Source organism: Eretmochelys imbricata, chromosome 5 (assembly GCF_965152235.1).
Source record: "Eretmochelys imbricata isolate rEreImb1 chromosome 5, rEreImb1.hap1, whole genome shotgun sequence".
Lineage (NCBI taxonomy): Eukaryota > Metazoa > Chordata > Testudines > Cheloniidae > Eretmochelys > Eretmochelys imbricata.
In genome coordinates this window covers 26674706-26699781 of record NC_135576.1, presented here as the reverse complement: position 1 = coordinate 26699781, position 25076 = coordinate 26674706, and the positions used below count along the sequence as shown (strand labels likewise).

The 25076-nt window shown below is 37.4% G+C and overlaps 1 protein-coding gene across 1 annotated transcript in view; it reads right to left on the bottom strand.

The window, feature by feature from the left end:
• Nucleotides 1-25076, bottom strand: part of WDR70 (WD repeat domain 70) — a 270222-nt gene that overhangs the window by 125834 nt on the left and 119312 nt on the right. Inside the window, exon 9 of the mRNA XM_077816773.1 lies at nucleotides 23563-23639. Coding sequence (XP_077672899.1) covers nucleotides 23563-23639 — 77 coding nt within the window. The remainder of the gene's footprint in view (nucleotides 1-23562; nucleotides 23640-25076) is intronic.

Genomic DNA, 25076 nt, shown 5'->3' with positions numbered 1-25076 from the left:
ATATTTTTTCCAATGAGAGTTTTTGTATCTTATGCAGATAAACAGAGGGAGCTTCCCCAACTACATAAGCTATAAACTTGGGCCTCACAGAAAACATTCGATTCCATGTTTATAATTTCAGCAGAACAAGCTGATCCCTAGCCACATACAATACCAGGGTCAGAGTCTTTAAAAAGTTAAGATGAGAGATTAAAATACTAACCCATGATGCTTAGCTGAAAACTTAACAACCAGCAAAAAGTTACTGTTTATAAAATGCTGGAATGACAAAAACACTTGACTAAACCTACTTCACTTTAACCATGCATTGGAAAATATAACTTCTTGTACAATGGATTTTAATTAAAAACATACTACAGAGACATAGAGCCAAACTTTTCTCACTTTAATCGTGCCAAGGCCTAATAAGACTACTTGTGTGACAAATGGAAGCAGGGTATGGCAAAAATTATTAGAAGAAGTAACATGCTTTGGCACTGTCCATTGTACTGTCTTATAGCACTTAGTACAAATAGTTCATAGACAGGAGTGGCATAGAAGATTTTTTAAATTTTAATCTTTCAAATAAATTCTAATTTAGCCCACTTTTCTTATGCTGTCTGAAGAAATGCAGAAATTCTGAAGTATACATCAGTTGAAAAAGTGCTTAAATGCAAGCTGTTTCAAAAGACCAAATTTTTTTAAACCAGCAACTAACATTTTCACCAAGAAAAACCTTAGAAAATATTAATATAAACATACATAGTTTATAAAGACAAAAATAGCTTTACTAACCCTTTTATAAACATACGGCATTCAGCAAAGGCCAGAACAGAGAAAGATTAATTATTCACACGTCTCTGTGCCAAGTCTGCTCACTTGCTATGCTTTCTTAATTAGCTCTGTATAGTATATATTTACAGACAGACAAGTTCAGCTAGAAAAGCCATCTTCACATAGCTGGAGTGAATTTAACACCTTCATCCACAACAATGCTGGGGCCACACCTATCACAGTGGTGCACTACACACAATATAGGATGAAAAGAATTCTGTATTACATGAAGCATTTGTTTTAAAGAACTAGTTTTCCACTATATCATTATAGATGACAATGTTGAGGGTTAACTTGGTGATACTGTAGTTATGTACTGTAGCTTCATAATTGAGTCCGGACTGCAAGAATGCTTAGCTCTTGAATTTTCACACAAAAGGTATAATTTTGAGAAACATTTTTCACGGGCTGCTTATAGTCCACAGCCATAGTAAACTATACATACACTACAGTATCAGGCAGATATTAGTCACATGCTTAATCCACTACTGGAAGACACTCAGATATGATCGCAGTGAGTGCAGCATATGAATCTACACAGAATTACATACATACAAATAAAAACTGTTGTGCTAAAAGAAACATTAAGGTTGCAAAATCAAGCATTCAAGAGTTAGAAATGCCTCAATTTGGTCCCCTTGTTAGTATGTATTATAATACTGTCTTTAATTACTTGATCACATTTTTTCCTCATTCAGTTCCCAGAATGGTTGGAGCTCACTTAAGAGCAGCTGTTCAATATCCTGTTTTCTCTTCGATGTTTAATGTGTAGTTCTATGTTTTATTTACTGCACATTATTCAAATGCTGCTCAAGACAGAATTGTTAATTTTTCCATGGGCTTTTTTATGGTATTCATCATTACAGTATTTGATTGCTACACAAACATTAATTTATCACAACCTCCACCCTGGCTTCCACTGTCTTTGCCAAGACACTCCCAGTTCTCACTCCACACCCTGGTTCTTCATCAAATCTTTCCCATACCCCACTGGTTCCCCCATGGCCTATAGCAACCCAGAGTTGAAAATTCAGGGACAGTCCTTCTCAGGCCCCTCCAACCGCAGGCTGACGCATACTCAGTGCAGATGGAAACTTCAGATATTTTAGCTACTGAACTCTAGCAAGTCTCTTCTGAGCATGTGCAAACTGTGATTTTTCAAAGGTTGATATTTCGGACAAAATTTAAGCAGATTTTTATGGAGATGGCAAAAGGCACATTCCTGGCACAAAGACCAGCAATGTGCCAAATTTCAAGTCCTTGCTCCAAATCATGAGGGGGTCAGAGTGTTCAAAGAAAAGGTTACCAGAATTGAACATGGGCGAAACACTATTTTCCCCAGCCTTTTTCTTGTAAATGGGTGAACTGTTCTGGCTGAAAATGTCCAAAAACATTCAGCCAGAGGCAGACACATTGTCCAAATGGTTAAAATATGTCAGTTATAAGCAAGAGAAAACAGGGTCACATAATGGGAAATGCCAGGCAGTCATAACAACAGGCATTGCTACCAACACCGTCAGAATTTGGCCTGGTTTACCATTGAAATGCTTGCTGCTTTAAATATAACTATGCCAGCAAAGTGGCAAAAAACGTCCCTTAGCACAGATGCAGTTATGCCATTATAAAAGTACTTATATCAATAGAGTTTATTCTGATTCAGGAATCAAAATATGCTAAACCCGTATAAAATGACTTATCCTGGTATAACTGCATCTACACTAGGGCTTTTACTAGCACAACTACAGTAACTCCTCACTTAACGTTGTATTTATGTTCCTGAAAAATGCAACTTTAAGCGAAACGATGTTAAGCGAATCCAATTTCCCCATAACAATTAATGTAAATGGGGTGGGGGGTTAGGTTCCAGGGAATTTTTTTTTTTTGCCAGACAAAAGACTATATTTTATATATATATATATATATATATATATATTATATACACACACACAAACAGAGTATAAGTTTTAAACAAACAATTTAATGCTGTACACAGCAATGATGATTGTGAAGCTTGGTTGAGGTGGTGAAGTCAGAGGCTGGGATATTTCCCAGGGAATGCCTTACTGCTAAATGATGAACTAGCAATTGGCTGAGCCCTCAAGTGTTAACTCGTTGTTAATCTAGCCTCACCCTCTACAAGGCAGCAGGAATGGAGGGAGGGAAGACAGCATGGCAGACAGAGACACACACCGTGTGTGTGTGTGTGTGTGTGTTGCGCATTTCCCCTTTAAGTACCCTGCCCCACTTTTAAGTGTTAATCAGCAAGCTGAGACCACAGCTGCTGCCAGGAAGCTCTCTCTGTCCTGAGCCCTGTTGTGTGTCCCCCTGCTCTATGGAGATGGGGTAAGCAGGTTGCAGGAGCAAGGGGGAGGGGGACACCCTGACATTAGCATCCCCCCTTCCCCTTGCACAGCAAGCAGGTGGCTTGGGGAGCAGCTCCAAGGCAGAGGGCAGGAGTAGCACATGGCAGTGGGGGGAGGGACAGCTGAACTGCCAGCAACTGATAGCCTGCTGGGCAGCTTCTGCACAGGGAACTTAGGGGAGCGGGGAGCTGATAAGTGGGCTGCCAGTCCACACTGGTTCCAAGCCCCCACCATCTAGCTGCAACAGGCTGCTCTTCCTGCAAGCAGTGGACAAAGCAGGCAGCTGCAGACGTTATAAGGGAGCATTACACAACTTTAAACAAGCATGTTCCCTAATTGATCAGCAATGTAACAATGAAACAACGTTAACTGGGATGACTTTAAGTGAGGAGTTACTGTATTTTAGGGGGGGAAAAAAATCACAATCTAATCGACATAGTTGTGTCAGCAGAACTTTGTAAGTGTAGATCAAGCCTAAATTACCCCGGAATTTTAGCAACCTATGTGCAATGAAAGGTAAGATCCTAGCGCTGGAAATGTAGCAAGAGCTCCAAGAGAAGGCTTAAACCATTTTTTCAGGCCATTTTTTGTGGAATACCTTTTTCCCCCCCTCAAAACATATATTGGGCCATATTCTGTCTTGATTTTCAGCCCATGCAACTCCCATGTACAGCTTTTGAGATAACCTGTGATTGTATTTTGATTTAGGTATGTAAAAGATCTACAATCACCACTGCATCAGTGTGCCTTAAACATTAACTCAAATATTAAATGAATATATATGTACACAGAGAAGAAAGTATTATCTTCATTTTACAGATGGGAACAGAAGCACAGAGAGACTAAGTGACTGGTCCAAGGCAACAGAAGTTGTCTGTGGCAGAGCCAGGAATAAAAAGCATATCTCCTGACTCACAGTCCTGTATCTTAATCACAAGTTCATCTTTTCTCCCTCTATCTTCATCCAATGTTAGGTTCCTTTGAAGCTGTAAAACTTTATTTCCTCCTCTGTCCATTTTAGAGTGATGGGCTCCTTCTCCAATTTCCTTCCTGGGTCTAACTATGTCACAATACCAACAGTTGTGTGCATTTCACAGATAGCTGCACAGAGCAATGCTAACTGGCCACAGTCTAATAGTGCTCCTTTGATGTCAACTGTGTCAGTTAGCCCTTAGTTACTCTTTAATGAAACAGATAATTATAATGACCATACATAACACCATCCATGGACACTAAAAATCTGTACGAATTTGTTATTTTACACACAAATTACATGTTTTTCAAAAGTGTTGCCAACTCAAGTGATTTTATCACAAGTCTCATAATATTTGGAATTCTTCTTAAAGCCCAAACTGCTGGAATCAGTAGCTTGCATCAGAATATCAGTTTTAACGTGAAATCATGTAGAAAAGCTTGAAAACCTCAAGTGATCTCTAAGGGCTCTGAAACCAGATGGCAAAGAAGAACCCCAAAATTTATTATTATTATTTTTAAATCTTGTAATTATTTGGGACCTGACTCAAACATTAAGAACATTTGGAGTTGACAATACCGCTATTATTTTCAAAGTATATTGGCTCACGGGATTGGTAATATGATATGGAGCTTTTGAAATCTAGGTAATCAGTTCAAATAGTGGCCAGCTATGGAGTCATTAAAAGAATTATTGCGGGATGGCTCATCAGTAACTTATGCAAAGTAAGTTTCATGGCCTCATTCCAGTTATACATCATAATAACTGACACTATTTGACACCCTTGTTAGCAGTCTCAAGAAAGTGGCCAAGGACTGTATTGATATGGAAAGGGAACCACATTTTCCCCTTAGAGGTGGTCCCTCCAGGTCAAACAACCAGCAACAAATGTCCAGTGCTGTGTGGGAAAGCAGCAGTGTTGATGTTGTGTTCTGTGATCAATAGAGAACTTCAATATTTAGGAATATCAATTTTTACCAGCATTATATTCACTTTCAAACCCTTTTCTAAAATAAAAAACTTAAAGGCACGAGTTCACATTACAGATGGTCACATTTAGGGCAAAAAAATAATCATTTTTTAGTAATGGCATAAAACCAGTCTGAAATCACAACTTCTAACTTCTGTTTTTTCCCCACTCTTGTAACTTGAATATAAAAACTATTTCATTTTCAAAAATTGCTCTCTTGACAGACTTTTTATGCCTAGTTTCAACCCAAAACAAATTTTTATGGCTCGGTTGTTAGCAGGGCTTTATAATGGAAATGCTGACAGAGTAATTATAGTCGTGGGTGCCACTGAAATAAACAATTATGTTAAATTTAAATAGTTTTTAAAAAAAATTCTTTAACAAAACTCTCTTTTGGCACTCCTATGCTGTAACTTTATATATTGATGAGTATCCATTCCATGCATTGTAATTCACATAACGGAAAGAACATACAAATGGCTGCAAGTAAGGTATTTATTTTGGGAGGGAGGAATGTACATGATCGAGTAGGGTTTATGATGACAAAAGAAGATCTGCAACTTATCTCACTGAAAGTTCAGCCACTGGAGAGTGAATAGTTTGCCAACAGATTCTAAATCACACTGACACGAATGAATGTACATCTCAATAGGACAGATTATTGGACAGTAAGTTTCCACTACCACTACATGAGCTAAAATGTAGAGTATTGATCATGTTTTTTCTTTGTATAATACATAATACATTTCCCAAATCACAGGTTTGGAAACATTTCAAGGAGGTGCACAAAAGTTGCCAAAACTGAACTAATCCCTTTCAAGAGAAACCTGTTCAGTGTAAAGTTTTATTAGCAAATATTGGAAAGATACAATCAGGATAAAATCAAAAGATTTTACCTCCACAATAGAAAAATTAATGGAAAGCAATCCATTGAAGAACTATTTGCAGATACCAACAAGGGTGCATGAGGCAGGGAAGGGGTACAGTGGTGAAATGGCTAGTTGTATTACAGAGGCTGACTGGGACTTTGAAAGAATCAGCCACTACTCAAATACACGCTTGCAATGAACACACCTCAGAGATAAGGTTTAGGCTCATATCCTGCCAGAAGTGCCACATGGGCGGGCCCTTCTATCCACATAGAGCCTATCAACTTCTCTGGGACTCTGTGAGAGGTTATGGGTCTGTTTGCAGGATTACAGCCTTTGAGAGTCAAACAATGAGCTTAATAGACGCTTAAGGCCCAATCCTGCAAACTCTTACCCACACAAGTAATTTTACACCCAAAAGTAGCCCGACTTCTTTCAACAGGACTAATCATAGATTTTATAACAGAAAAAAGGAGTACTTGTGGCACCTTAGAGACTAACAAATTTATCTGAGCATAAGCTTTCGTGAGCTACATCTCACTTCATCGGATACAGTTCACTTCATCAGTTGCATCCGATGAAGTGAGCTGTAGCCCACGAAAGCTTATGCTCAAAAAAATTTGTTAGTCTCTAAGGTGCCACAAGTACTCCTTCCCTTTTTCTTTTTGCGAATACAGACTAACACGGCTGCTACTCTGAAACCATAGATTTTATGGCCAGAAGGGACCACTATGTTTATTCAGTCTGACCTCCTGCATAATTGGGACCACAGAACTTCAGTCAGTGATTCCTGCATCTAGCCCAAGAATTTATGGTTGAACTACAGCACAGTTTGAAAAAGATATCCAGTTTTAAGGACTCCAAGAGACAAAGAACGTATTACACTCCTTGACAATCCATTCCAATGGTCAATTAATCTCACTGTTAAAATTGTACATCTTGTTTCCAGCTTAAAGGTGCTGACTTCAACTTCTAGCCACTAGAACTTTTCAAATAGATTAAGGGAGACCTCAAGGATCAGATATCTTCTCCTTGTGTAAGTACTTCTTGGCAAAGAACAAGTCACCTCTAAACCATCTCTTTAATAAGTTAAGTATATCGAGCTCCTTTAGTCTCACTGAAGGTGTATTTTCAAACCCATAAATCATGCTTGTAGCTCTTCTTTGAACTCTTTCCAACCTGGACACAGTATTCCAGTAATGGTCTCTCCAATACCACATTGTCACGGGGGCTAGTTATAGAAGACTCAGCCCTCCGACAGAGTCCATGGGAGTCCACCCCTTCTGGGGCTATCAAAGACTGAAAGGAAAACCAAACACAAATAAACTAATAAAAGGTTGTAGTAGGACTCTCTTCCTTCAGAGACCCTTTGGGTAGGCTATAGTGCAGTTCAGTTGCCCACAGGTGAGCCTCTAGTAACAGTCTCCATGTAATGGTTCAGCACTGGGGCCTTGTTTCAGTCATAGGGGGTCTCAATAGACAATGGTCTGCTGAGCAGCTCCTGTCTTCAGCCAGGACCAATCCAGGATCTGAGGACTAAAGCTCTGCTCTTGTCCAAGATCTGTCACCAACTGAGCTGGGTTTCTCCCTTTTACATCTTTCCTCTGTGGCGGGGTAGGCTACTTGAGCTTATAGCAGCCCATTAACTCTCGCCTACAGGGTGTGGGGTTTATACACGCCATCACGCACACACACTGCTTCTCTACTCCTGCACAATATTCCTCTGTTTATACATCAGAGGATCATGCTAGCCCTTTTTATCACAGCATTGCATTGGGAGCTCATATTGAGATATTTATCTACAATGGCCCCTAAATCATTTTCCTAAAATAATCCCCACCCTGCATTACAGCCTACATTCTTTTTCCTAGATGTATGATCTTGCATAATGCACTTCCTTGATCGCATCTAGCTTGCCAAGCGATCTTGATTGCTCTTTTTCAGTGACTTGTACTTGTTATTTATAACCCCAGCAATCTTTGTATAATGTTCAAATTTTAGCAGCAAGAATTTTATATTATCTTTGAAATCATTGATAAATATATTGAAGAGTTTTGGGCTGAGAACCAATCCTTATGGGACCCCACTAGAAAAACCTCCATTAGCTGATGATTCCAGATTAACGTTAGCCAACACAAAATATGTTACCCATTCCCCTCCACCACCCCATAAATATGTATTATGAGCATGATATTAATATTGTATATATTATATTAAATAGGAATGTTGCATGGTTATGGTAACTGACTTGTTTGCTGATTATATATATATATCCCACAATACTCTGCAAAGCTAAATATAGCTTTTCGCATTAGCTAATTTGAAACCTGTTAAAGACAACATATATGAATAGTGTGTCCTCATACAGGTTGGGTTTTGCCTTCATGACCCCTAGTACTTGGAATGTGGTATCCAAAACTAATGATAAGGAAGGAACAGGTCGATACAGGAAAACAAATTAAAAAGTGATTGGTAGATTTTAATCTTGGGTGATGTATGAAGTGCTTTTAGCTTGTAAACAACCATATTATAAGTATGGCTAATTTTGAATGCATACTTTGGAGCACATCTTCTGTGTAAGATGAACTGCACACTGCAAGGGAACTGCTTCCAGGAAACAGTGATTTTGTTTTCATATTGGACTATTTTGTTTTTAGACAATAGATTAGCTAAGCCTGGTTATTTGGTATCTTGAACATTTTTTTAGCGCAAAAACAAGTGTACTCAAGTAACTGTCTATACTTTAGACAATATTAACAATTATGTTCTGAGAGCTAATACAGTCAGGTAACCACTTTTTAAACCAGTTAATATGTTCCACATGCTTCACATGTGTTTTCAAGATGAGTCCTGAGTAAAGGCCTGATCCAAAGCCCACTGAAATTAATAGGAAAACACTCACTGACTTCCACTGGCTGTGGATCAGATCCTTTCAGTACTTAAATATCGACTGTACATGAGAGCTAGACAGCTTAGATTTACACAACATGTTTATCTCATTAGAAAATATATTGGCAAACTGAGTTTTAGTTTAAAATTAATAAAAAATTGTGATAAAGAATATATCACTTCAAATCAACCACATTTTCTCCCAAACCATTCAAAATATTTCCAGACCAACCATCAGCCAGAACACTCCATGCCTTTGAAAAGAACAGAAGTGAAAGAATGCAATCTCACTCTGCTACCACCCATTTAATGGCAAACATTAAAGCAACTTCATATCTTTCTTGTGGCAGAAAATTAAGAAAGTGACAGAAGTTAGTGGGATGTTGATTTAAAAACATCAGGAGGAACAAAAATCTCAATAAAGGGAACAATAATAAATTCTACATTATAAATTGCAAAATTATCTGCACTTTCTACTGTCTAATAACTGAAAACATTGAAAAAAAAGAATTAATTTCTTTTAGCTATAGTAATGTTATGTATAGTACAGTGGGTACGTATATGTTAGTATGTATGTAGTATGTATCGTACAGCTATGTATAGTAATGTTAATGTTACTAACAATTACAATAAAAATTTTAGACAGAAAACTGACTTTCAAGTTGATGGTGCCAATTTAATAAACCACTTTCAGTTTCTTAAAGAGAACAGATTTATCATCTTTGTAAGCAAACATGCCAAGATAAATATTCTGTTCCACCCCATAGATTTTTTTTCACTATCAAACACAAATATCTGAGTTTTGTTTATTAAGTCTACCATACTTCCTACTATTACTACAGTAAATGGAAAATTTTGGTCATTAAAACAAGATGTGTATCTCATGAGAAAATATTACTGTAAATTAAGTGATAGTTTAAAATTCACCACAGAGTTAATTTTGGGAAATGGAGAGTTCACATCTAGATGGAAATGGACCTATAGGTGTATGACATGTAGTAATGAAAAGAGTTTACTCAACAACGTCAAAAGAGGACTCAAAGAGAGACGTAGCGAAGCAATGCTCCAGTCTCGTACCAGTCCCATTCCTCCTCCAATGGAACTTTGCTATTTTCAGTTCACCCAGGTATAACTTGGTGCTAGTTAGAGTAGTAACACACAGGATGCAGGTTCCTGTAGTGCAGCCAGGACATAAAGGGCATGTCTACACAGCAATTAAAGACGGCAGCACAATCATAGCTGGCCCAGGTCAGTGGACTCAGGCTTGCAGGGCTCAGGCTACGGGGCTATAAAATTGCAGCAGAGGCATTTGGGCTCAGGCTAGAGCCCCAGCTCGGGACTTGGGCCAGCTGTGGGTCTTTTATTGCAGTGTAGATATACTCCAAGGCACTAAGTCAACCATGTGTTGTCTGAAAACAAAGATACTTTGGAGGAGGAAATTAAAGCAGAAGAGTCAAATTTCATCTGATACTGACATGCTTCCTGAGTTCCACTTTTCAAATATTTTCTTGGGAGGAATCCCAGACCTGACCATTACGTCTGAATTTTAGAATTCAAATCCCTGGCAATTTCAGTTGCCTCTTGAGCCCTCCTCCCTCTCAATCTGTTTAGTTCAGAATCAAATGAAGAGCTAGGGCTATCTTACAGCTCCATTTGTGGGTATTATCTTTGCACTGACCCCACAGAGAGACCTAAGTAGCTTCCAACTCTCTCAGTTACCTGAGCTCCTACTTAAAAGAGACTCTATGGTATAGTATTCAGTGGTAGCCGTGTTAGTCTGTATCAGCAAAAAGAATGAGGAGTACTTGTGGCACCTGAGAGACTAACAAATTTATTAGGGCAAAAAGCTTTAGTGGGCTAAAACCTATTTCATCTGATGCATGCAGTGGAAAATACAGTAGCAACATATATATATACACACACACACACACACACACAGAGAACTAGAAAAAATGGGTGTTGACATACCAACTCTAACAAGACTCATCAATTAAAGTGGGTTATCATAAGCAGGAGAAAAAAACTTTTGTAGTGATAATCAGGATGGCCCATTTCAAACAGTTGACAAGAAGATGTGAGGAACAGTAGGGGAAAAATGAGCATGGGGAAATAGTTTTTAGTTTGTGTAATGACTCATCCACTCCCAGTCTTTATTCAAGCCTAATTTAATGGTGTCCAGTTTGCAAATTAATTCCAGTTCTTCAGTTTCTCGTTGGAGTCTGTTTTTGAAGTTTTTTTGTTGAAGGATTGTGACTTTTAGGTCTGTAATTGAGTGTCCAGGAAGATTGAAGTGTTCTCCGACTGGTTTTTGAATGTTATAATTCTTGACGTCTGATTTGTATCCATTTATTCTTTTACGTAGAGACTGTCCAGTTTGGCCAATGTACATGGTAGAAGGGCATTGCTGGCACATGATGGCATATATCACATTGGTAGATGTGCAGGTGAACGAGCCCCTGATAATGTGGCTGATGTGATTAGGTCCTATGATGGTGTTCATTGAATAGATGTGGACAGAGTTGGCAATGGGCTTTGTTGCAAGGATAGGTTCCTGGGTTAGTGGTTTTGTTGTGTGGTTGCTGGTGAGTATTTGCTTCAGGTTGGGGGCTGTCTGTAAGCAAGGACTGGCCTGTCTCCCAACATCTGTGAGAGTGACGGGTCGCCTTCAGGATAGGCTGTAGATCCTTGATGATACGTTGGAGAGGTTTTCGTTGGGGGCTGAAGGTGACGGCTAGTGGCGTTCTGTTATTTTCTTTGTTAGGCCTGTCCTGTAGTAGATGACTTCTGGGTACTCTTCTGGCTCTGTCAATCTGTTTCTTCACTTCTGTAGGTAGGTATTGTAGTTTAAGAACACTTGATAGAGATCCTGTAGGTGTTTGTCTCTGTCTGAGGGGTTGGAGCAAATGCAGTTGTATCTTAAAGCTTGGCTGTAGACAATGGATCGTGTGGTGTGGTCTGGGTGAAAGCTGGAGGCATGTAGGTAAGTATAGTGGTCAGTAGCTTTCCGGTACAGGGTGGTGTTTGTGCGACCGTCACTTATTATCACTGTAGTGTCCAGGAAGTGGATTTCTTGTGTGGACTGGTCCAGGCTGAGGTTGATGGTGGGATGGAAATTGTTGAAATCATGGTGGAATTCCTCAAGGGCTTCTTTTCCATGGGTCCAGATGATGAAGATGTCACCAATGTAGCGCGAGTAGGGGCGTTAGGGAACGAGAGCTGAGGAAGCGTTGTGACCCATGGAAAGCATGTTAAGGCAAAGATTTTTAATTGAGAGTTTGGGGGAAGGCAGAAAGACGGAGGATTAATTTCAAGTGCACTTTGATAACTAGTCTTCAAATTTGTAAAAATAAACATTGTATCTAATCTAAGTCATAATATGTGGTGTTTATACAAATGTCTGGTATTGGCCTTGGCACGGCTGCCCTACTACTCCTAGCAGTTCTGAAAACTGCAGCATAGCCAGCATTAACTGTGTATATTAAGCACAAAGTGTTTGTATAACACTGTGATGACGCAAAAGGTGTTCGGACTACTAATATTTATCCAGAGACTTTCTCCACGATAGTAATGTTATCCAAAAAGCTCTGCTGGATGGCATGTGTAAATAAAGAGTTTTAATTTTCACATTTCTCCAAATCCATTCTTATATACAAAAATTCATACAATTCACTACATACAAAAATAAAAATTAAAGCAAGATCATACAACAGCTATGCTTATAATGGGGTTACTTGGGAAAAATTCTGCTCTTGCCTATACTGGTATAACCTCACCAATATCAGTGCTTATCTTACAGAATTCTAGGAACACTTGGACCAGAACTCCAGCAACCTAGTTGGATGGTTAGAACATGTCAGTCTTTAACACAATTCAGAGAGATGATTAAAATGCAGTTAAATCCTGTCAATACTGCAAGATGTAAACATGCTTTAACCAGGTTGGGGAACTACTATGTAGTAGTGAAAGTGCACAGACTGCAGGCTGTGGACTTGAGTGGTGGTTTAGGCCACCTAGAGTGGGAATGTATTAATACAGGGGCTGTTCTGTGGGAGTCAGTGCCAGGAAGGTAGGAAATACATCGAGTCTGATTCTTTCTTGAGCAACCTCTGCACCGGGGACACCTATGAAGCCCTGACTGGATTTTACAGAAAGCCTCACTAGATAGGACCTGTGAGGGAAAGAAGTGGCATTAGCCACTCTCTACCAGGAGTGAATTACCTTTTCCCCTGGAATAGCTGTCCCCACAGGGGTGAAGGGAGTTACAAATGGCAAATAAAAGATGACTAAGTAAGGCTACCTTGAATCTAGGTCTACTTATTGCTCTTCCTGCAAGGCATTAACCCACTCCATTAGGCCATATTCTTTAGGACCACCTGGAAGCTAGGATGCTAGTTTGAATATTAGGGTCTAGATTATCACCTGATGTAGACTGACATAGCCCTATTGAAATCAATGGAGCCACCCTGATTTACACCAGCTAAGAAACTGTCCCTTTATGAGTACAATCAAAATCCTAACTATTATCACACACTTTCACTGATATTATAGTCACAGGTGCAACTTCATAGAAAGGCTGTGCCATTATATTCTAACCTGTAGTTTTCACGGAAAACCAAACTTTCTATTTTGAAAAATTAAGCAATTTTTTAATTCTCTGATGGTGAGGAAATGGTTTTCCTGTTTTGAAAGTGAGGCTGTTACCATATAACTCATACATGGTTTGATTTAAATACTTCAGACTTGCCACATACTTCTTTACTGAAGAAGACAAGTACCTCTGCTGAGTTTGAACACAATAGGTTCATAATTAAAGTAACAAATATTTTTAAATTGCGTATTAAGCATGCTCAATAAATACTAGCTATCTCCCCAACCAACACAACTGCCAAAGCTGACTGTCATTTTACCTGTACTGACCATCTACAGAATTTGTAATAAAACAAGCATAGAAATGCGTTAGAATTTCAGAAGCATGCCATGTCTTGATTTAAAATAAATATTTAGAGACACCATCTAGAGATAGAAAGAAAATGAATATAAATAGGAAAAAACCCAAAACATTTACGAAAAGTTCAAATTTAAGATAAAAATCTTTGAGAAGGAAAATGCACAACCCACATTTTCTTAATTTAAAGCACTTAAAGTGGGATTTTCAAAAGTCACTTAGGTTATATCTACACAGCAGACAGACACCCGCAGCTACCAGTGTAGTTGCTGTGTAGACATATTCTGAGGTGCTTCTGAAAATCCCACCCTTAGAGTTTTTAATCAAATAGTGATTAATGTACCTGTCTTCACTAAAAAGGATAAAAAAAATTAAACAAACAATCTAATAGTGCAAATATCTGAGCAGTAATACTCTGACCTTAGTAGTTCAAGAACCAAATTAGGATCAACATTACCCAAAAAAGCCACAGTAGTGTGAATTCATTGTTTCATTTATTATAGTACTAGATATTTATATTTAAACAGTATGGCAAGGGAAACATTTAGTTTATATATATTATTCAAAATGACTAACCAAGTATTATTTTATCAATTTCAATTGGTTAACAACATAGCAAAAGGATCCTTATTGGTTAATAACTTAGATCAGTTTATAATTAAAACATACAGTGTTTTAATACCATGTGCTGCAAAGAGCCACAGGAGACACATTAAAGAGCCACTTGCTGCTCATGAGCCTCAGTCTGAGTATCACTGCTTGAGAGAGTAAATCTTTAAAATGGTATTTTATGGATAACTCAAAGACAGAACAACCATCTTCTCAATGCCAATAATAGCCAATATTACATAGAAGCTATACAGTATCAGAAGCTCCATTGCTCCTCTCTCTAGTGTAGCATACAAATTACACACTATGCATATCTGAACAACAAATCATATTTGCAAATTTAATTGAGCCTATTGGCAATTGTTCCATTATGGCAGTAGAGCTGCCAAGTTAGTTACATGATTGTTATCTTCTTTGGTGTCAAGTTAATAAAAGATATCAAAAGAAAACAAGTTTTAGGAATGAATTTAATTACATTCTCCCTTCCATGCTCCCTTTATGGTAATCTGTTATGCTACTGAGTCTAATTTAGATTGCAAGCTTCTTGGGGCAGGGAACTGTCCTGTAATTTATTGATAAAGAGCTATGCACACACCTATAGGCCTGAAGTAAATAAAATAATAATAATGAAAATGCCAACATTAACACGTTACCCAGTAAAGCATTTAGCCACAATTATGAATCATACATTTGACCAATGTAAGAATGAAAACAAGTCTGAGTACCCCTCTGTAACACTGCTGTAAATATGAAGTAACTTCACTGATGTCAATGAAGTACACTGAGTTATTCCAGATTTACACTGGTGTAATTAAGCAGAATTAAGCACTAAATGTTTTATTAAGGAGGTCCCTTGAGGTTGGTTATTATCAGTCTCTAAGATACATTTTAAAGCGTATAAGTATGAACTTGGGTTTTAAGAGGATAGGGGAGATAATAGTTGGGAAAGGATTTTTATTTTTTTTTTAAAATAGTAAACCAGCTGTAAAGTAACCACAGTCCTGGCTGCATCAACAAATCACAAAGCTCAGGACTGCTAAATTTCAAGGTTGGCTGTGATTCTATTTCTGAAAAAGAGAAAGGAAGTAAGACTAGGGACACAAAACACCCGCTGCTGTAGAATTTATCATCACCCAGCTCTCTTGCTTATTCATACAGAAATACCCATCATATGTGTGATAAGAAAATATCCAGATAGGAAAAAACAAAATGATCCATTTCCTCTTCCTCCTCTATTTTAACATAAAAATCAACTGATTTTTTTCATGATATAAATAAACTAAGTTTTTTATGTCTTTAAACGGTACATTTATATTCTTCTATTAATAGAATACCAGCACCACCACCAATTTTTCTTTTAACACACTAATTCTGGGCCTCCTGCTGTGGGGTGATGTGTACTTGCAATTTCCATTAACTTTAAGATGTCTGGGGTACTCAGCACTTTTCAGGGTCAAGAAATTTAATGAGTACGGACAGCTCCTTTTCTGAAGGCTTTCTTTCACAAAAGAAATGCAAAAGGCTACATCAGAGTAACATTTCAATTGTAAATACATATTGATGTTAAAATACTAGAAATGCTCTCTGGATAATGGCCAAACACATTACCAAGGATACATGTCCTCACTCAGACTCTAAAGGGAGAAGTGGTGCTTTTCATCAACAATTTGGATGGGGTCGTATATTTGCAAATTACACCTTTTGGATGTAACTTTACTTTAAATGTTATAAGACACAGAGAAGCAAACAAAGTCATTTGTTACATTTCAAGAGAGCATGTGTAGGATTTTATTCTGGTTAATTATGTACATCCAAACAAACAATTCCTTCAGAAAGGATCCATGTTAATTCATTAGTGTTATTCAAGTACGTACATAAGGATAACCACCACATTCCTAATAAAAATGTCAGGTCTGTTCACGGAAGTTTCTCTATGCTATTACAATGCTAGCTAACTATCTGCAAAGCACAAGAATGGAATGCTATTTATCTTTAATTCAAGGATAAAGAAATATTTATTTGCTCATTTTGTCTCAATTAAAATGTTATGCCCTATATTCATCTAAGCCCAAAAGACAAACTGCAACTTGGTCTTATAAGGCTTAGGTTTTTACATGAAAGCCATCATTTGGAATATTTTCAAAGAAAACAAATAGTTGTAGTCAGGTGCACTGTAGTGAATTATCTTTATTGATAACAACTGTGTAAAGAAGCCATGAACTAAAGCTGGTTAATAAGAGTATACTTCAGATTTATTCTATAATTCCCAGGTCAAGGGAATTTGTAATGTGCCAGCAGACCAGCTTTGTTTATCTAATAGAAGAGCCCAAAAGAATGGAGTCTTACAGTTTTGTTCTCAGTGGAAACATGTGGGTCCCTAAACAGTCAAATATGACACTCTGAGACTCTCTGCTGGTAACCCAGATAACTGCAATCTACATTGTGTAATAAGTACATGGATAGCTGAATAAGAAGAGGTTACCTACCTGTAGAGAAACTGGATGTGGATTTAGAAAAGCTTTGATGATCAGCAAGAAGACATGTCATTTCCATACCAATACAGTGGCATATTTAGGAAATATGATCTCTCCAAAACCAGAACTAGTGAAAGTCATGTGAGGTTTGAATGAAATGAAGTGTGCAAGAACAGCTTTAACGATACAAAACCTGCAATTTCCACCAGCCCAGTTCTTAGCCCTTGTGATTCTGAGAAGCAAACTACTGTCACAACAGATCCTTGTGATCATGGTCTTGGTTCCGTCTTAACTCAGCTAGAAAATGGACAAGAAGTAACCATTGCATTTGGTTCCAGAGCCCTGACCAATCCGAAAAATCCTATTCTGTCACTGAGAAAAAGGTTTCTGGGAAGTAAGACACTTCAGAGCCTACCTGTGGGATAGGAGATTTATCTTAATCCCTCTCCGCTTTAATCATCATGTGAGGTTCTGGACAAGCAACTCCAAGAATTGCAAAATGGGCCACCAAATTAATGAACTTTGATTTCCAGGCAATGTATCATCCAGGTGCCAAGAACACCACTGCAGATGGCCTGTGTCACCTGCCCATACCTTGTCATGAGGGTGCAACAGAGAAAGACAAAGACTGCAGTTGCACAAATCTCTGCTACAACTCAAGGAGTGATCACAATCTCAGAGTGGGCAACAGACATGGGAGAAACAAGGTACTTCAGGACCTAAAGACTTATATAGTTAACAGATGGCCTTCCAAGATGATGACACCAGAATACCTGCAATCCTACAGACATATATCACATGAGCTGTCCTTTGTACATAAATGGATTTCAAAAATCGATCATCTTGTTGTGCCTACACTTCTGAGAATGATGAATTCACCTGAAACATGAAGGACTTCTGGAGATGAGTCTAACTCAAAGATGACTGTGACAAGACTTCTGGCAGCTAGGGCTGGACAAGCAATTTGAGGAAATAATCAAGAATTGCACAGCTTGTGCTAGCAGTGATAAGTCATAGAAAACCTTTAACATCCCTCACACCAGTTGATTATCCCAACTATTCACAGGAGAAACTGGCTCTCAACATAATGGGATCCTTTGAAGATCATCCTGTTACACAAAGGTTTGCCATAGTAATGGTAGACTATTACTCAAAAGTGCTGGAAGTTACACCACTGGAAAGGTTACCACTGAAATAGTGATTAAGTTCATGTCATCAGTCTTTGCCTGAGAAGGATTTCCCAAGGAATTGGTAACTGACAGTGTAATAGAATTGACCTCCGAAGAAATGCAATACTATCTCAACAGCAATGATATCAAACACAAAACAGTTTCTTTATATCATCTAAGAGCTAATGGTCTAGTCAAGAATGAACAAACTGGTGAAAGAAAGTTTGCAGTTTATCAGTTTACAAGCAAGATCACAGAAATAAGTTTTATCACCCTTTGAACTGTTAAGAGGATGCAATGCCAATACATATCTTACTACCTGTCAAGGGCTTACATGTCCTCTTTTTCAACTAAACCTTCAAATGAAATTATTTGTGAACATGTTAAGAACAAACAGGAGAAATACAGACAGTACATAGGTTTCAGAGTAGCAGCCGTGTTAGTCTGTATCCGTAAAAAGAAAAGGAGTACTTGTGGCACTAACAAATTTATTAGAGCTTATAAGCTTATGCTCTAATAAATCTGTTAGTCTCTAAGGTGCCACAAGTACTCCTTTTCTTTAGACAGTACATAGATTGTAAGAAAGGTGCTAAACCTCACTAGTTTCAAACTGGAGATTTTCCTCACATTAAGCTGTGACACAGTCAGAAAAGGATGTTCAAGCTATTCATGCAGATGATAGAAATCTGACAAGATTCTACTGTATTAATAGATGGAAAGAAAAGGAACATTTCAAGATGGTCCACAGTTCATCAGCTACAAGCTGAAAAGGAGAATGGTCATTTCTATCTTGGACTGCAGAACATCGATGACACCAATAGTGATGAGGGAAAATCTATAGTAGTAGGAACTGATTCACTGCCTAGTCTCATTCTTGCCTCTATAGGCATTAGGAGAAGTGTGAGACAAAGGAGACTGCCTAAAAAACTGAAAAACTGTTACTGGACTCAAGTGATGATTTGGAAGTGACTGTTTAGAGTAAACATTGTAAAAATTAAAGAGTGTGTTGTATCTAGCTCAGTACAGATACCTATCCCAGTTTGTGTTTGTAAGTTAGTTCGTAGACGGTTCCTGTAGCTTTGAGTCCAGGAACTGCAACTTCCAAGAAACACTGGGGAAAAAGGGAGAGAAGAGAAAGAGGAGAAGGAAAGGAAGAACTTGAGCTCTGTGAAAGAGCGAGGGGAATAAATCTTACTTTTACTGTTATGAAGCTTCCCAAGATTTCCTCAAAGGGGTTCAGGTACAAAAATGCTCTAATTTCAAAAGTGCTGAGCACCCAAATGATACCATTAGCTTCACTTAAATGTTTGTGTATTCACACATGTATATCTATGCTAAACCTCAGCATAACCAAAATGTAATGTTAATTATATAAATATACACAAAAAACTCATCAGCTGGATGATGTTTGTCAATTACTTCCAGTTCTGTTCCTATTCTAATGAGCTGAAAATTGCAATTACATTTTCACAAAAGAGAAATAGATGTCATTGTGAGGATGACACACCAGCTCAGGCCAGAGCCATAGGCAAATTCACTTGTGTGAACAAACTGTCGATTAATCGCATTTAACTCACATTATTAACTCAAAAAAATTAATTACAGTTTTAATCGCATTGTTAAACAGAATACCAAGTGAAATTTACTCAATATTTTGCATGTTTTTCTATATTTTCATATATATTGTATTCTGGGTTGTAGTTGAAATCAAAGTGTATGTTATTTTTATTACAAATATTTGCACTATAAAAATGATAAAAGAAATACTATTTTTCAATTCACCTCATACAAGTACTGTAGTGCAATCTCTTTGTCGTGAAAGTGCAGACTGTAGATTTTCTTTCTTTTTTGTCACATAACTGCACTCAAAAACAAAACAATGTAAAACTTCAGAGCCTACAAGTCCACTCAGTCCTACTTCTTGTTCAGTCAATCGCTAAGAGAAACAAGTTTGTTTACATTTACAGAAGATAATGCTGCCCTCTTCTTATTTACAATGTCACCAGAAAGTGAAAACAGGCATTTACATGGCACTTTTGTATCTGGCATTGCAAGGTATTTACGTGCCAGATATGCTAAACATTCATATTTCCCTTCATGCTTCGGCCACCATCCCAGAGGACATGCTTCCATGCTGATGACGCTCATTACAAAAATAATGTGTTAATTAAATTTGTGACTGAACTCATTGGGGGAGAATTATATGTCCCCTACTCTGTTTTACCTGCATTCTGCCATATATTTCATGTTATAGCAATCTCGGATGATGACCCAGCAGATGTTGCTCATTTTAAGAACACTTTCAATACAGATTTCAGAAAACGCAAAGAATGTACCAATGTGAGATTTCTACAGATAGCTACAGCACTCGACCCAAGGTTTAAGAATCTGAAGTGCCTTCCAAAATCCGAGAGGCACGAGGTTTGGAGCATACTTTCAAAAGTCTTAAAAGAGCAACACTCCAATGAGGAAACTATAGAATTCAAACCACCAAAAAAGAAAATCAACCTTCTGCTGGTGGTATTTGATTCAGATAATGAAAATGAACATGCGTTGGTCCAACTGCTTTGGATTATTATCAAGCAGAACCTATCATGGACGCATGTCCCCTGGAATGGTGGTGAAGCATGAAGGGACATATGAATCTTTAGCACATCTGACATGTAAATATCTTGCGATGCTGGCTACAACAGTGCCATGCGAATGCCTGTTCTCACTATCAGATGACATTGTAAACAAGAAGCGGGCAGCATTATCTCCTGCTAATGTAAACAAACTTGTTTGTCTGAGTGACTGGCTGAACAAGAAGTAGGACTGAGTGGACTTGCGGGCTCTAAAATTTTACATTGTTTTGTTTTTGAGTGCAGTTATGTAACAAAAAACTCCTACATTTGTAAGTTACACATTCACAAGAGAGATTGCACTACAGTACTTGTATGAGGTGAATTGAAAAATATGATTTCTTTTATCATTTTTACAGTGCAAATATTTGTAATAAAAAGTAATATAAAGTGAGCACTGTACACTTTGTATTCTGTGTTGTAACAGAAATCAATATATTTGAAAACGTAGAAAAACATCCAAAAATATTTAATAAATTTCAATTGGTAATCTATTGTTTAACAGTGCGTTTAATTGCGATTAATTTTTTTAATCGTGGTTAATTTTTTTGAGTTAATCATGTGCGTTAACTGCGGTTAATCGACAGCCCTAATAAATACAAAACAATCAGAGAAAATACGAATATTGTCACTTTCTGGAGTAATTAGAATAATTTTTTCCCATAACGGTTTCATTTAAAATTCAGGAAAAAATGGTTTCTAGCATGCACAAACCAATAGCATAGTTTTTGACTGCTTCTGCCTGAGGCTACCTACTTCTCTGCTTAGCTCTAAGTGTCTTTGCTCCACAATCTTTTCAATGATCCTGAAATTATTTTTCCAAATAAAAAAAACTTTCTGAAATCACTAAAGAAAAACGTTATAGTAATTATTTTTTTTAATTCTGGAGAAGACTGCAGTGACCTCTTTCTTACTTCTTCAGCACCATTCTTCCTCTTGTCCATTCTGTGACACAAACTGTAATCATGAAGGTTACCCACCTGATCACAGTGGGTGAAATCCTGGCCCTGCTGAAGTGGCAAAACTCCCACTGACTTCAATCAAGCCAGAAATTCACCTAATATGTATTACCATAATACGTGCCATTACTCCACAGTGAAATATATGCTTAAAATCCTGTTTACTAAAGAAACCTTCAAACAGTGAAACTAATGAACAAGACTTACAAGAATTAGTCTCTTTAAATTAGTAACTGTATCTCCTAAATATTCAGTTCTTTCAAGTGATAATATTGCAGAAACAGATGACCTCATAAACACATACTTTATCTAAACTGTCATAGACTCTTCTTTCCTACAGCATGGATAATGTCTGAGAATAATTTTTGCTTAAGTTATGGACACTTTGTTGTGCTTGTTAACATGAAAAATAAATTTTCTCCTGACAAAAGATGTTCTTTAGTCTATAAAAGCTTTTCTGCAGATTTAACATTAAGTGCCAATTGTTACTTTTAAAGTGGCACATCCACATATTGGAGAAAACTGCTGCTAGCCTAAACGGAAATGGGAAGTTTGCTAGATGGTTTCAAATACTTTTCTTATAATGTCAGCCATTTGGTGTCTCTGAGAATATAATTACACATCCATTTATAGCATTGTTTATATTTTACTCACTTGACCAAACCCTTTTAATTCACAGCAATTTAAGCACGGGAGAGCCATTGAATCCATATTTGGTATAATTGCTGAGCATATATTTATGCAGACAAAATTAGACAGTCTTGAGAGTACATAATTTCTTAATTTATTTTTCGCTATCTACAAACTGTTCAGCTAAGTAAAAGTACTGAATTTTAAAGTGGTAGAGCAGTAAAACTGTCTACCCTTTGTGTTTACAAGAGAAACAAAATATTTTAAAATCCTTTCACTTCAGAAATATAGCTGAATATACCAGAGAAATTTTTGCTTTACTTTTTTGTTTAAGAACTGAAAAATGTGATTTCAATGGTTTTGTTTATTTTTTGTAAGTTAAAAACTCTAGTAGTTTAAAATATTATTTTTTGGTACACATGCCTCCTTTTTTCCCCATCAAACTGTGTGAACTTTCCAACAAGGAGCATTAGGTTTCACTGGGGGAGGGAAGGGTGTGGGTGAGTAGTGTTGATACAATGCTTTTATCATTTTGAAAAGTGCCATATTGAAGGCACAGGTTACCAGAATCTTCTGTTTAATTACAAAGGAGATTATAAACAAGCCAAGGAAGCAGCAATGCAAACTTCCTTCACTGCCCTCAGTCCTGAGCACTGGGGAGACCAATGGTATCAGTATATTTAAGTCTCCATGCCCATTTAATTCTTGGCCTCACTGCTTAAAGTTCCAAGAAGGATGTAAATTAGTGCCAAACATCACTGATTTTTGTGATCTGGACACTTGTCCACTAGGATCAAGACTGAGACCACAAATTCATTTCCAGTCGTCTACTGGACAGCAGTCAAATGGTAACATTAATTAATACCTACCTGGGGCATATTTAAACCTATGACTTTGAAGTGAAAGGTTGTGCCATCCCTCCTACAATTCCATTGAGACATCCAGCCACTCAGTGAAAATGACTACATTTGGGGGCTCATTTTTACTTTTTTCTAATTTGAAATATATTACAGTATATTCATCCATATATTTTTCCTACTATGTCATCACCAAAAGCACCATAATATTAACAAAAATAAAGAATGTAGACAAACCAATGAACTCTTCTAGAAGCCAAATTATAGACAAGTCTTACACTGGCTTCCAGATCTCAACAAACAAGTTCACAATTGACTGTTTGCAACCAAGTTATAACTGGGGAAGGTACATGGAGGTCCTAAAATTCAAAAGCTGATAAACCCCCAAAACATTCTAGCACTGACATGCACCTATACTCACCCATCATTGGAACAAGTCAAAAATTCTTCTTTTATTTTGGGATGCCAACAGCCTGTATTAAGCATTGCTGTATGACCCTGGAAAAACACAAAAACATGAGAACCAAATTCTACAGCAAACACATTTTTCAAATAGACATTTACTTTCCCCTCATTTTTCAGGCTCTCCACCTAAAATAACCTGCACTATTAACCATATTCCTTACTGACAATTATTTTGTACGTAAAATGGACAGTCTTTTAATAACAGTCCTTCATACCAATAATGTAATACACAACCATCAAGTTGGATGCTTTTTTAAAATTCAAAACAATCAATATACAAGGAGAAATTATGGCCAGCAGAGTTACAGTATAATAAATATATTTAAGTTTATTAAGAACAAAAAAAATCCTAACAATGGTATTGATCCATTACTAGATGGAAACTGTAGAATTATCAAAAATAATGTAGAAAAGGCAGAAGTGTTCAATAAATATTTCTGTTCTGTATTTAGAGAAAAACAGTTCATGTCGACATATGACATGTGATGATGATACTTTTTCCATTCCAATAATAAATTGGGGGAGTTAGAGATTTTAAAATCAGCAGGGTCCAGATAATTTGCATGCAAAGATTTTTAAAAAGAGCCGGCTGAGGAGCTTACTGGACTTTAAATATTGATTTTTAATGAGTCTTGGAATACTGGGCAAGATTTAAAAAGGGTAAACAGCATGACCTGGGTATTATAGGCCTTAGTCTGACATCCATTCCAGGCAAGATATTGGAACTGCACATCAATAAAGAATTAAAGGGGGAGCGATAGCTCAGTGGTTTGAGCACTGGCCTGCTAAACCCAGGGTTGTGAGTTCAATCCTCGAGGGGGCCATTTAGGGATTGGGTCAAAAATTAGGGATTGGTCCTGCTTTGAGCAGGGGGTTGGACCAGATGACCTCCTGAGGTCCCTTCCAACCCTGATCCTAAAGGAGGGTAATATAATTAATGTCAATCAACATAGGTTTATGATGAAAAAAAGTCTGATCAAACTAACTTGATTTTTTTGTAATGCGATTACAAGTTTGAGAGATAAAAGCAATAGTGTTGATGTAATAGACATATTTCTGTAAGGCATTTGACTAGTTCTGCACAATATTTTGATTGAACACTAGAATATAAAATTAACATGGCACACATTAAACGGATTAAAAACTCGCTGATAGGTCTCAAAATGTAACTATAAAACAGAGACAGGTTTTAGAGTAACAGCCGTGTTAGTCTGTATCCGTAAAAAGAAAAGGAGTACTTGTGGCACCTTGGAGACTAACAAATGTATTAGAGCATAAGCTTTCGTGAGCTACAGCTCACTTCATCGGATGCATACGGTGGAAAATATAGTGGGGAGATTTTATATACACAGAGAACATTAAACAAGTTGTTGAGTGTTACCATACAGACTGTAACAAGAGTGATCAGGAAAGGTGAGCTATTACCAGCAGGAGAGCGGGGGGGGGGGGGGGGGAGAGAACCTTTTGTAG